Source organism: Pelophylax lessonae (genome assembly GCF_965119305.1).
Source record: "Pelophylax lessonae genome assembly, chromosome: 9".
Lineage (NCBI taxonomy): Eukaryota > Metazoa > Chordata > Amphibia > Anura > Ranidae > Pelophylax > Pelophylax lessonae.
The window spans coordinates 180,065,491-180,077,969 of record NC_138776.1 but is presented as its reverse complement, the minus strand read 5'-3'; the positions used below and the strand labels follow the sequence as shown (position 1 = coordinate 180,077,969).

The following is a 12,479-nucleotide window of genomic DNA, read 5'->3' as shown; positions in this document are numbered from 1 at the left end:
GGCTGTGACATTAGCAAGACAAAAGCAAGCTTCCAAACCAATGCATGTCATGTCTAAAAATGCAATCAAGCTTTCACTACAACAATTACATATTGTCATGCCCCTTATTAAGTTATTCATTGGAGGAATACTTTTTTTTTTTTGCACCTGGTCATTTGGAAATCCAGTTCGAAACACTAGTGCAAATCAATAAGAAAATGTTCCATATTTCTGAAGGAAAATATCCCCTTCACTCCAGTAACATGCACAAATCCAGGATATTGCTGCACTCCTTAGTATCTTTATTGAAGCATTAAAAAATCACATCACAGGTATGACAGGAACATAAAAGGTAACGTGTTTCGTGCTAAAGTCAGCGCTTACTGTTCACTCCACGTAAGTCAGTCATTTCTGAAATTTAGAGTTGTCAAATGACTTGTACAGTGTATTAGTGTTCCTTAGCATTATTATATTATGCAAACCTTTATTACAAACAGAATCTCCCTTTCCAAGCAATCCCTTATTCCTTTAAAAAAGGAAAACATACCAGTTTATTTATTAAGGATTTAGCAGTAGAACTATGCATCCTTTTAAAAGTTATGCACTGCAGCATTCTAAGTGTGTCTACATTTGCAGTTTGCTCTTAGTCCTCTTGCAAAGTCCTACAACTACCTGTTGGGCCTGCCAATTAAGTCCACCTAATGCAATTTTCTGTGATGGTGTGGCAACAATGCTGTACTGCTCCTGAATTCGGAGCAGTGTTGCCACTATCATTTATGCCCCGTACACACGTTCAGATAATCGGACGACTTATCGTTCGCATTTTTTTGCATGATACTAACATCGAATTCAACAATGTGTACAAACCGTATGATTTTTGACGTACGATTCTGCAAAAAGCTGCCTGGTTGCTTAGCTACGTATCAGATGGTGCAAAACAAAAACAATGGCAGCCAGGCCTTTTCCATGCTATTTTAGTGTTTTTGAGCATGCGCGGTCTTTGTCGATCGATTTTTAGCGGACGCATACTGTACTGATGAAACGATTGTCATTCGATAAGCTGTCGTAAGACAGAAGTTTTCCTGTTTGTCCCTGTTTGTCATGATCGGCTGTCGAAAGCTGTGTACTAACGATCAGAATATCGTGCGATCAGGTCGAAAGCGAGTTTTGTCGTACGATTATCGGAACGTGTGTACGGGGCATTAGGCTGTGGCTGCTCCCAATAGTGGGATGAAAAAACAAACCTTGCAGGGGTTGTGACTATCAGCATTGTCACTGCTAATTTATAAACCCGGAACTTGTCAGTCAGAACCTGGCCACGTCTAGTCCTGCCCACTGCTTTCTGGATTCAGAGCACTGCCTCTGCTGCTGAAACCTTCCCACTGTGAGCTGCAGTGTCTGGGAGAAGAATGTGTGAGGAACAAATGAACAAAGACTTGGGTCAGTGTGGGATGGTGAAGGAAGTTTTTTGTTTACTTTTTAAAGGGTTGTGCATCACATAGTAACTGTATTTGGTGCTTGTTTAGACCATTATACTGTAGCCTTTAGTTGAACTTTAACATTTAACTTCAAACTTTAACCTAACACTTAAAAACTAGAAAACAAAAAACAAAACCAACAGTACCACACCAACACAATGGTACTAAACATTGAGTCTACCTATTCTGAGGATTAAGTGTTTGCCAAACGTTTGTACTAGTTGTACCACTGTTAAGCATGTTGATACATATAGTCAAAAATGTGATCGCATCAAAATGAATACACACAACAATCATGACCTCAAGCAACTCTTACAAAATACGATTAACATTTTGACTGGCTAAGTAAATAAAACGCATCTTCATACATTTTATTGTCCAACCTGCTTGGCTGATGTTCTAAATTTAAAGCTGAAATACATACAAAAATAACACCTTACAGCATTCTAACCCACTCACTCCACAGTCCTAAAAAGTGGAAAAAAAATGCCAACGCAGGATTCGCTGGGCTTGTAAGTATGTTATTCCTGGATAAAAGGTAAATAAAATATTGGGAATTAATTGGCATTGAAGCGGAACTAAACCCATGGATTTTAATGGTTTCCCAAAACCGGTACATTCAAAGCATCCTGTGATTGATAAATGTGACAGTAAACTTGACAATAAACGGTCAAGCTATCTAATTGATGGTGTCATAACACATCAAATGTGCAGCACCATGGCATCTGCAGATCAAACAGAAGTTAAGATGGCAGCTTCCCTGGCTGTAAAAAAATAGGAGGGTTTAGTTCTGCTTTAAAACCCTTCTGTAAGATTTGTGTAAAAGTATAATTAAAGGCAAACTTTTTTTTTTGTTTTGGATAGAGTGGAAGAGGGATTAGAACACCTGTTAGGTTTTTATTGCTGTTTGTGTCCCCGTTGGGGAGTGTGGGGTTCAGCTTCAAGTGGAGAGCTTGCAGAGACCAAGCCATATGTATGGTTAAAAGGCTTCCTGTCCATGTTTATTGGTCAACGTGTACAGCAAACAAAAATTATTCCCACGCAGGGGTAAGAAACACAGTATAAAACAAAAGTCCAGCCAAAACGGTTTAAGCCTCCTGACTAATGAATAGACCTCACTGGGTCTCCACTTCCCTTAATTTGCAGGCATTTCCTCCTATTTCCGGTTTGGCTATGGGACAGGAAGTAAAGATAATTCTCCCCAATGGGACACAAAAGGCATACAAAAAAAATCCCTTACTCAATCCAAAATGAAAAAAAAAAAAAAAGTTTTGGCTATGGTTATACTTTAAACCTCAAACACCAACTAGATTCTTCTCACAGAGATGTGCACTAAGTAAATCAATTGGTTCCTGCTTGTATTCTTAATGAGTTTTTAGATAATAAAATCCTATTTCATGATGTATATTTGCTTTTACCCTTCAGAGCAAGTTTGACTAGCCATGACATGAACTCAACTGTCATTGAAAATAATTTATATGTTTTTTCTCTCATTATGATTTTTATGTTTTTAATACTTGTATTTCATTCTCTGTTGATGACTGCACTATTGACCTGTTTACATTTTTTTTATAATCCTAGACATACTTCAATGACAATATTTTAACGCTGATCAGAACGTTGGTGACGGGAGGTGCAACACCAGAGCTAGAGGCCCTGATAGCAGAAGAGAATGCATTACGTGGGGGATACAGCACCCCACAAACTCTGGCCAACAGGGATCGCTGCCGAGTGGCCCAGCTGGCATTGTATGATGGTCCATTTGCTGACCTTGGGGTAAGGAAGAGCCAGTCAAGTACAGAGCAGTTTAATGGATATCTTCTCAATCTTTATTGGCACATTGGCTATTTGATTGAGGACTTCCCATGAACATGAGATTATCATCCATTCTAAAAACAACTTTATTGTTCAACGATCAACTCATGTCTTTTAGTCATATAATATTATTAGACAGAAAGAAGGAAAGCAATTGTGCTTCACCCAGAACTAAACTCTTTCAAATGAGAAAAGGTGGTTATGCAGTGAGGCATTTCCATGCAGGAGGTGGTCTGAGACAGTACCAATTCCTAAACCATGAATGATCTACATAAAGCACAAAAAACCTTTACTTGTGCAAGCATTGACAAAAAAACACAGGTTGTCTATGCATGCTGAGATTTTTCATTGAAATGGTATTATTCTTAATATACGTTAAGGCAGGCATACTGCTTTGTCATAAAAAAGAAATGAAGAGGCACCTTGCACGGACATGTAACTCTGCTGATTGCCCAAATAATACATATGTAGACATCTAATTTTTTTTGTCTTGCCTTTTGCAGGATGGTGGATGTTATGGGGATTTGTATTGCAAAGCTCTGAAAACTTATAACATGCTATGCTTCGGTATATATAGACTACGTGATGCACACTTAAATACACCAAGTCAATGTACGAAAAGGTAAGTAGACATTAGATAAGGTTTATTTTTTTGTTCTGCTATGTCTTAAATAGCTAGTAGTATTGAAGTGTACTTTGCATACTGTGCACCGAACATTCTGGGTAGTTTTTTTATCTCAAACTTCATGCCAGTTAGAGAAATCTGCTTTTGTCTTCCAGGTATGTTATCACAAATCCTCCTTATGAATTTGAGTTGGTGCCCTCTGACCTCATCTTCTGCCTGATGCAATTCGACCACAATGCCAGCCAATCTCGTGCCAGCCTCTCTCACTCCTCGCACTCTTCACACTCCTCAAGCAAAAAGAGCTCGTCTGTTCACTCCATCCCAGCTTCGGCCAACCGTCAGAACCGCGCAAAAGCTCGTGACACCCGTGACAAACAGAAGTACGTGCTCGAAGACAGACTGTAAATGGGGCAACGGTTGGGGAGGGGAAGGGGAGATGATGCATTCATTAGGGTATTACCCCTTTGTAGAGCAATAGTAACAGACCAGCAAAGAGGCTAATGATCTACTTATAACAACAGACCGTTTTCTATGCATTTGCGCAACATTACACAACTGCACAGGGTAAGAAAAAAAATACAAAACTGAAAAATACCTGCGGCACAGGACACCTTGAATTCCAGTCAAGAGTTGATTATATGCCCCAGAAACCTCTACACACACAACAGTGTGCAGTTTAAAGGGGTAGTATTATAGGCTGCTCTTTTAGACTAAAGAGGAGGGTTGTAATGATATAGCCAAAGAAAATAATATGTTCTAGAATCTCCAATAATCCACAGAACTGTTAATGCCTTGTTGAAGCCTACATCAATATGGCTTAAATTCAGCTGTGATGTGTGACTATGTTTCCCATATGTATGTCCATCCCCTACTGCATTCATGTAAATATTGCCGCTCTCCTCCCTGCCTCATGTACATTGTCCTTCCTCATGTGTTTTGGTCATGAGTGCATGGCATTCCTTGTTACCTCCTAAATAGTGTGATGTTATGTCTCAAGTCCAAAAGCCAGGTTTAGACACCTTTTCAACAGGCAGTTTCCTACACTGACTGCCCTTTTATGATGGGTTGAGAGCTAGTACATTACCATGAGTCAAAAGACTTAGGCTGGCCATACATGTTCAATTTTCTGTTGGATTTACCAAAAACCATATAATATGAGGTCAAAACTATACAACACGTTCAATTGTATCCTATTAGGCAGGCCTTTGTACTACAAAGTTGAAGGTAAATCTAAAGAAAATTGTACAGAAAACTGTTTATTGTATGGCCAGCCTTAAGGACGTATGTATCTGTTTGCTTGCAAAAGAAACATTAAAGAATCTAACCTAATTTAAGGTATGCTAAAAGGTTTAACTACATGTGTGTCAGGAGAAAAGATCTATTGGGAGCTGAAACCAAACAGTATTATAGAAAATTTCAGTTGAAAAGGATAAAAAAAAGATGTATCCGAATGTTATAAAATGTAAATGTTGTAAACAAAACTAAGAAACTTAAGTGCCAGTCTACAAGAAGTTTTTGTGGGACAGATAACTTTTATGATTCATTTGAGTGAAATACAAATTTCTCTTCCAATGGCTTACATGATCTTTATTTATTTGAGTGGCCCCTCTCTTATTGTACAAGTTACCAAACCATAATAAGCAATGATTCTTAACCTTCCCCAGCAACATTGACTGTTTTACATTTTTTTTTATAAGGTGTGAGGGCTGCCTTTAATATAGCAATTTTCTTGGCTGTTTAACATATTTCATTAACATAACCTAAACTCTGTGTGATATTTCCCAGAATAAAAAATGAAGCATTTTATCATTTCTGTTTATAATTGTTTCTCCCTGCTGGGATACCACAGATGGTAGTCAGTGGATCTGTTTAGCAGCAGTAGTCTGAGGACTGTTGGTTGAGAACAACCAGTCTGAGGAGATAGCACTGATACAATGCATACATTTTATAGGTGCTCACACTTTTTTAGTTATATGAAAGGGCTTATAAAGTTGGAAACATTTATTTGTGGTTGCCATAGAAAACATGATTCTTGGCAGTGGCATTTTTGACAACTAAACTGACCAGTTTTTGTTGCCTCTTGAGGTTTGGTTGAAGGTGGTTAGCTTGAGTAAGTAGACATGTAAAGACTGTACGCTACTGCATGTGTATATGACATATGTCCAAGGTAAAAAGAGAGGAAAGAATTGTTGGTTTATTAGATGCTCGTTGGCTATGGTAAACCATCTGAGAAAATGGTGTTCATTATTGTACTAGCTGTGACATCAGCCACTATTCTTATCAAGAAGACATTTGTCATAGCACAACTTGTAGTAATAGTTAAGGTACCGTAGCTCATACATTTGAAGGATAAAATGTATAATGGGTGACAGTTCTTCACCCCTTAAAGTTTGTATTTGCTTTGTTAATGAGACTTGTGTTACTGGTATGAGTTGCCTACAAGATACTGCAGGAGCAGCCTCCAAAACCCTGTCATTATGACTAAATTCCTTCTTTTTTTGGCAGACAATGCTTTGGCTTTTCCAGGCTTTGACAAATCATGTCTCCCCCTCCTCCTCCTTCCTACATGTTTCCATTGGCCAGAAGGTAGTCCATCATTGTGTATGATGGGCTACCCAGAAGTGTCAGGGCCTGCACTTTATACCTGCAATTATTATTATTATTCTTTTATTGACTGAATGAATTACCTACTGAAAACACTATATCTAACTTGTTCCAATTTAGTTTATATCATGTTCTAGAAACTGTATATGTTATTGTCATCCAAAGCTTCCCGAAAATTGAACTTTTTAAATTTATTTCAGTAAAAGATCTGCCTAGTCTATCATCTATCTACTATGGCTTTGTCTTTTGACTGCGGCGGTTTTGTGTGTTTCAGTCATGGACAGTGAAATGATCATTAATTTTTTCACGATAAAAAAAAAAAACACTCTTTTATAACTAGTGCAAATTAACAAATTCCACAATTATTTTGGTAGTATCCTATTGGCTGGACTGTTGTCAGCTGTCACACTTTTCCCAGAAAGTTCATATAGCTGATCAAAACCAAAAATTAAAATGTCTAAAAGTATTTTAAGATTTTGTTTGCTTTTAACATTTGATTTTGGAATGAATGGATGAATCAAATGCAGGACCAGTATGCCTGCCACACATGTACAATGGCGAGCTGGCTATGATTTTGTAGAAAGTCAAGGCTGTCTCTCAAATCCAAAGATGGTGGTGCTGGGACCCACAAAACTGAGAAGAACCAGCTGCATGAAGACATCGTTGGACTACAGAAGCTCCTTTTTTAACCGCACAGTGTCAAATCTAAATTGCCCCTGTATTCTGTGCAATCACTTAATTGCCACAGGAAGGGAGCTGACACTGGTGCCTCCCAACAGTCTGAAACCCAGGTTCTAGGACCCCACAAGCATACACCCCTAGCACCAGGGTTTCACATTGTGCTCCTTCTCCAACACTGCCTGCTTCTGCATCTTTTGCAACCCTCTTCCAATACTGCTCACTTCTGCATCCCTTGCATTTCTGCATTTCTTGCAGCACAGCTCACCTCTGCACCATTTTGCTACCCTCTACCAGCACTGCTCACCTCTGCATTCCTTATCATCCTCTTAGATGTTGTCCTTGTGCCAGAGATGTTGCCTGAGGAGGAGGTGGCAGTTGAGGGATTGGACTAGGATGCAAGATTGCAGCCAAGTTTAGGGATACCAATGCTATTCCTAATTATGCTGTACACTTCTGTCATGCATTAGAGCAGCCGGAGTCTGCTAACCCCAGGCTATCCAGCATTAGGTCCCTCAAATACTTAGACCTACACTTAACCCCAGACTTTCCCTATCCACTTGCTAGTAAAACTTGTTCTTTATGGGAACTTACCTTGTATGGAGAAGATTTTTACTCCCACAAAACGCTAGACTCAACATTATCCTATTGAGGAACGTGTCCTGCATAGGTGGGAGGTTCCTGTGGTTGGGTTTAATTGCCGTCTGAATGCATGGCTTGAAACCCTAGTTCTATCATTATGGATGCTTTTGTCCACAGTCAGTTAGATCATGCACTATTGCGTGAATGGCTTGGCAAATACACTTTGTTAAATTAAATCTCAAGGATGTCTTTTCCACATCCACGTGCGCAGGATTCTTTGACTGCTGATCAGCTAAGCCTGTTAAGAGCATGGCAAGTGCTCTGCAAACAAATGTGGATAGGGAAATAACTTAAAACAACAAAAAAAAAAACTGAAAAAAAAAACAATTTTCTTCATCTGTGAAAGATGAGGCCCATATGGAGTAGGAGGGAGGTTGATGTGGCGGTGTAGGTGGAAGCGGCGGTGGAGGGGGACGAGGTAGCCAACACTGCTTTTTTTTCAGTCATTTTAAATTAGGGTACACCCCAAAAGAGTGAGAAAGATCAAAAATATAACAATGGCTGGGTAAGGTCGGTATCCATCTCTATTCTGCACAAGGTACGGAAAAGTCCTGTGGGATCCATGCCTGGTTCATTTTAATGAACGTGAGCTTGTCCACATTGTCTCTGGACAGGCGGCTGCGCTTGTCTGTGATAACGCCTCCAGCCGTGCTAAATACACGTTCATATAATACACTGGCTGCAGGGCACGCCAGCACCTCCAAGGCGTAAAGGGCAAGCTCAGGCCATGTGCCCAATTTGGAGACCCAGAAGTTGAAGGGGGCAGACCCGTCATTCACTACATGTAGGCGTGTGCACACATACTGCTCCACCATGTTGGTGAAATGCTGCCTCCTGCTAAAACGTTCCATATGAGCTGCTGGTGCTGCTGTTTGTTGTGGCGTGCTGACAAAGCTTTTCCACATTTCGGCCATGCTAACCTTGCCTTCTGAAGTGCTGGCGGTGCCCTGGTTGCGTTGGTGACCTCTTCCTCCTCCTCCTCTGCCTTGGCCTTGTGCTTCCACTGTGGCCCCTCTGTCAGGTGGGAATGCCAGCAGCATGGCGTGTACCAGCGTGCGCTCGTACTCGTGCATCTTGCGATCGCGCTCCAGTGAGTGAATTAAGGACGGTACGTTGTCCTTGTAACAGGGATCCAGCCGCGTGTCCACCCAGTAATCCGCACAAGTTAGAATGTGGGCAACTCGGCGGTCATTGTGGAGACACTGCAGCATGTAATCGCTCATGTGTGCCAGGCTGCCCAGAGGCAACGAAAGGCTGTCCTCTGTGGGAGGTGTATAGTCTGTGTCCTCTGTATCCCCCCAGCCATGCACCAGTGATGGCCATGAGCTGGCCTGGGTGCCACCCTGCTGTGAAGATGGTTCCATCTCCTCCTCCTCCTCATCCTCCAGAACTGTGCCCCTGCTGGACAATTGTGTACCTGGCGTTTGTGTGTGCAGGAACCCACCCTCGGAGCCACTTGCGAATGACTGCCCTGAAAGCCTTGGAAATGTTACCTCTTCATCCTCCTCCTCTTCCTGTGCCACATCCTCTTCCATCATCGCCCGAATCGTTTTTTGAAGGAGACATAGAAGTGGAATAGTTAAGCTGACAACGGCGTCATCGGCACTGGCCATGTTGGTGGAGTACTCAAAACAGTGCAACAAGGCACACAGGTCTTGCATGGAGGCCCAGTTATTGGTGGTGAAGTGGTGCTGTTCAGCAGAGCAACTCGTGCGTGCTGCAGCTGAATCTCCACTATGGCCTGCTGCTGCTCGCACAGTCTTTCCAGCATGTGCAAGGTGGAGTTCCACCTTGTGGGCACGTCACATATGAGGCGGTGAGCGGGAAGGCCGAAGTTACGCTGCAGCGCTGACAGGCGAGCAGCATCAGGATGAGAACGCCGAAAGTGCGCACAGACGGCCCGCACTTTCTGCAGCAGCTCTGACATATCGGTGTAATTTTTAAGGAACCTCTGCACCACCAAATTCAGCACATGCGCCAGGCAAGGGATGTGCGTCAAACCGGCTAGGCCCAGAGCTGCTATGAGATTTTGCCCGTTATTGCACACCAGCAGGCCGGGCTTGAGGCTCGCTGGCAGCAACCACTCATTTGTCTGCTGTTCCATGCTCCTCCACAACTCCTGCGTGGTGTGTGGTTTTTTCCCCAAACAGGCAAGTTTTAAAACTGCCTGCTGTCGTTTACCCCTGGCTGTGCTGAAGTTGGTGGTGAAGGTGTTACGCTGACTGGATGAGGAGGCGGTAGAGGATGAGGAACAGGAGGCAAACGGAAGCGCCCTGCAATCCTTGGTGGTGGAAGGAGATGCGCCAAACAATTTTAAAAAGGTGTATCTCACACGTACCGATACAGACTATGCCGTAATTTAATTTTTTACACTCCAAAAGGGTGTATATTGAATAGCGGAATAGAAAAATTTTTATAAAACGGTGTATCTCACACGTACAAACACAGACTAGGCCTCGATTTACAATTTTTTGTACCCTAACGGCAGGATGAGGAAGCGGAGTAGGAGGAGTTAGGAACAGGAGGCAAACTGAAGCGCCCTGCAATCCTCGGTGGTGGAAGGAGATGCGCCAAATAATTTTAAAAAGGTGTATCTCACACGTACCAATACAGACTATGCCGCAATTTAATTCTTTTTATCCCAAAAGGGTGTAGATTGAATAGCGGAATAGAAAATATGATATAAAATTGGTGATTTTTCAGTAGCACATGTGAACACAGCAGTGTGTTTGTCAGCTCAGCAGCAGGCTATGAAGGGAAAAAAAAATTCCCCTTTAACTTTGTAATTCTTAAATAGCAGATTAGTACAGACTATGCCACAATTTATTTTTTTTAACCCAAAAGGGTGTATATTGAATAGTGAAATAGAAAAAGTATATAAAATTGAAAATCACTCAATAGCACATGTGAACACAGCAGTGTCTTATGTCACGGTCAGCTCTGCAGCAGGCTATGAAGGGAAAAAAAAAATTCCCCTTTAACTTTGTCATTTTTAAATAGCAGATTAGAACAGCAATCTGTAGTAAAATATAGCTGAACGCTGCACACAACAGACTAATAAAAATATATTTTTTTCTCCCTCCTCCTCCTCAGTGGGCTCAAGTGATTGCAAAAAGATCGTTCACTGCACCACCCCCCACACTGCAAAATCGATGTAGATCGCTAACGGACGATTGTTCTGTCCCTGCCTAATCTCTCCAGCCTGTCCCTAAAATGCTCAAATAACTTTCCCTGCCTACACTCCAACCTGTCCCTGCATTCTTTTCGGGCACAATTTTTCACTGTCTGTCCCCAATCAGCAGCCAGCACGTATGATGTGTGCTCTCTCCCTACACTATAGCTAGTTAAACGCTTGTTGATTGGCTGTTGAAAGCCCGCCATTACATACAAAACAGGAAATAAAATTACCGAACACGGATTTTAAACCCGAACATACAGTAAAGTTTTCGGGTCCGTGTCCGGGTAGCAAAAATCCAATTATCCGGTACGAACCCGAATAATACAGTCCGTGTTCGCTCAACACTACTCTTTACCACTCAATTACTGCCTCTTTTAACCAATTTGATTCCATCTTTGTTCTTCATTAGAGTTCCTGCTGAAGCCTCCCTGCTTCTTGCTCCGCCCTTGCTAGGTGGATCACTGGGGCCTATAGTCTGAAGGATAGGGTTCTTCTCTTTACTGTTAAGGAACATTCTACCAGGTCTGCTAGTTCTGCTTTTTAGTATCAAACTGATTTTCTCAGATTTACTAGGCTGCCACCTGCTCTTCTGTTTACATGTTTAGGTTCTACTATATGGGTGTTCAGGCCTCCTCCAATGCCAGTTGCAGGTTTCTGTCAAACTTTGACTGCTTTTGTGGGCCTGTTGACATTGTATGTTGTGTTTCCCACCCCTCAGTTGGACTGCTTTGGACATCCCAGTCATAATGATTTAAAGAAGCCTACTGTATGTCCTGCACTGTATAACTAGGAAAACAGGATACACATTAGGGCTGCGCATCTTCACTTACCTCACGATTCGATACGATTATTAGGGTCGTGATTCGATACGATTCGATTCCGCGATGCATCACGATTACTGCCCAATGCCCATGCCCAGCCCACTGCCCAATGGTTTTCAAAACTTTATAAAAAAAAAAAAAAACAATCAAGCAGTCAGAAATAAAAGAATCCTTTTTATTTTCATTTGCTTCAAAGGACACTTTCCTGGACCCTGTCATGGCCTGCAAGCCCTGCATACTTTAGTGCACTTGCACTGCAAACATATAGGAAGGTCTGAAAATGCAAACGGCATAGCAGAGACAGACAACAACACTAGTATTTTACTAGAAATAACAGTAAAATTAGTAAAAAAAACTGTAGTAGTGCAGTTTACTGCTTCATAAAAGAAAAAATTAATATAAGCCAGCAGGTCTACCACCATTTAAAGTACAACTAAAGGCAAAACTTTTTTGATTTTGGATAAAGTTTTCCCTATAGTTGTACTTTAAAGGCAAGCCAAGATAGAAGAAGCCAGCCAGCCAAGCTAATATTCTTGTGAAAATGGTCATCATAAATTCCCACAAAACATTATATATAAATCCTTTTATCTGAATATGCATTGCAATAAATTCCAGATGTGCCATAACCTGTCCTCTACAAAAAACAGAGCACCTCCTGA

At 41.5% G+C, this 12,479-nt stretch overlaps 1 protein-coding gene across 17 annotated transcripts in view; it reads left to right on the top strand.

Moving 5' to 3' along the window:
• The window catches only part of KCNMA1 (potassium calcium-activated channel subfamily M alpha 1), a gene marked incomplete at its 3' end in the record, with an annotated part of 993,244 nt that overhangs the window by 944,869 nt on the left and 35,896 nt on the right, over positions 1–12,479 (top strand). For 15 of the 17 annotated variants that reach the window (XM_082268091.1, XM_082268088.1, XM_082268089.1 and 12 more), the window contains 3 exons: positions 3,039–3,233; positions 3,776–3,894; positions 4,053–4,277. In XM_082268091.1, coding sequence (XP_082124217.1) covers positions 3,039–3,233; positions 3,776–3,894; positions 4,053–4,277 — 539 coding nt within the window. Of the gene's footprint in view, positions 1–3,038; positions 3,234–3,775; positions 3,895–4,052; positions 4,303–12,479 lie in introns of those variants that run through there. The other 2 variants (XM_082268093.1, XM_082268092.1) reach the window with 1 other exon arrangement.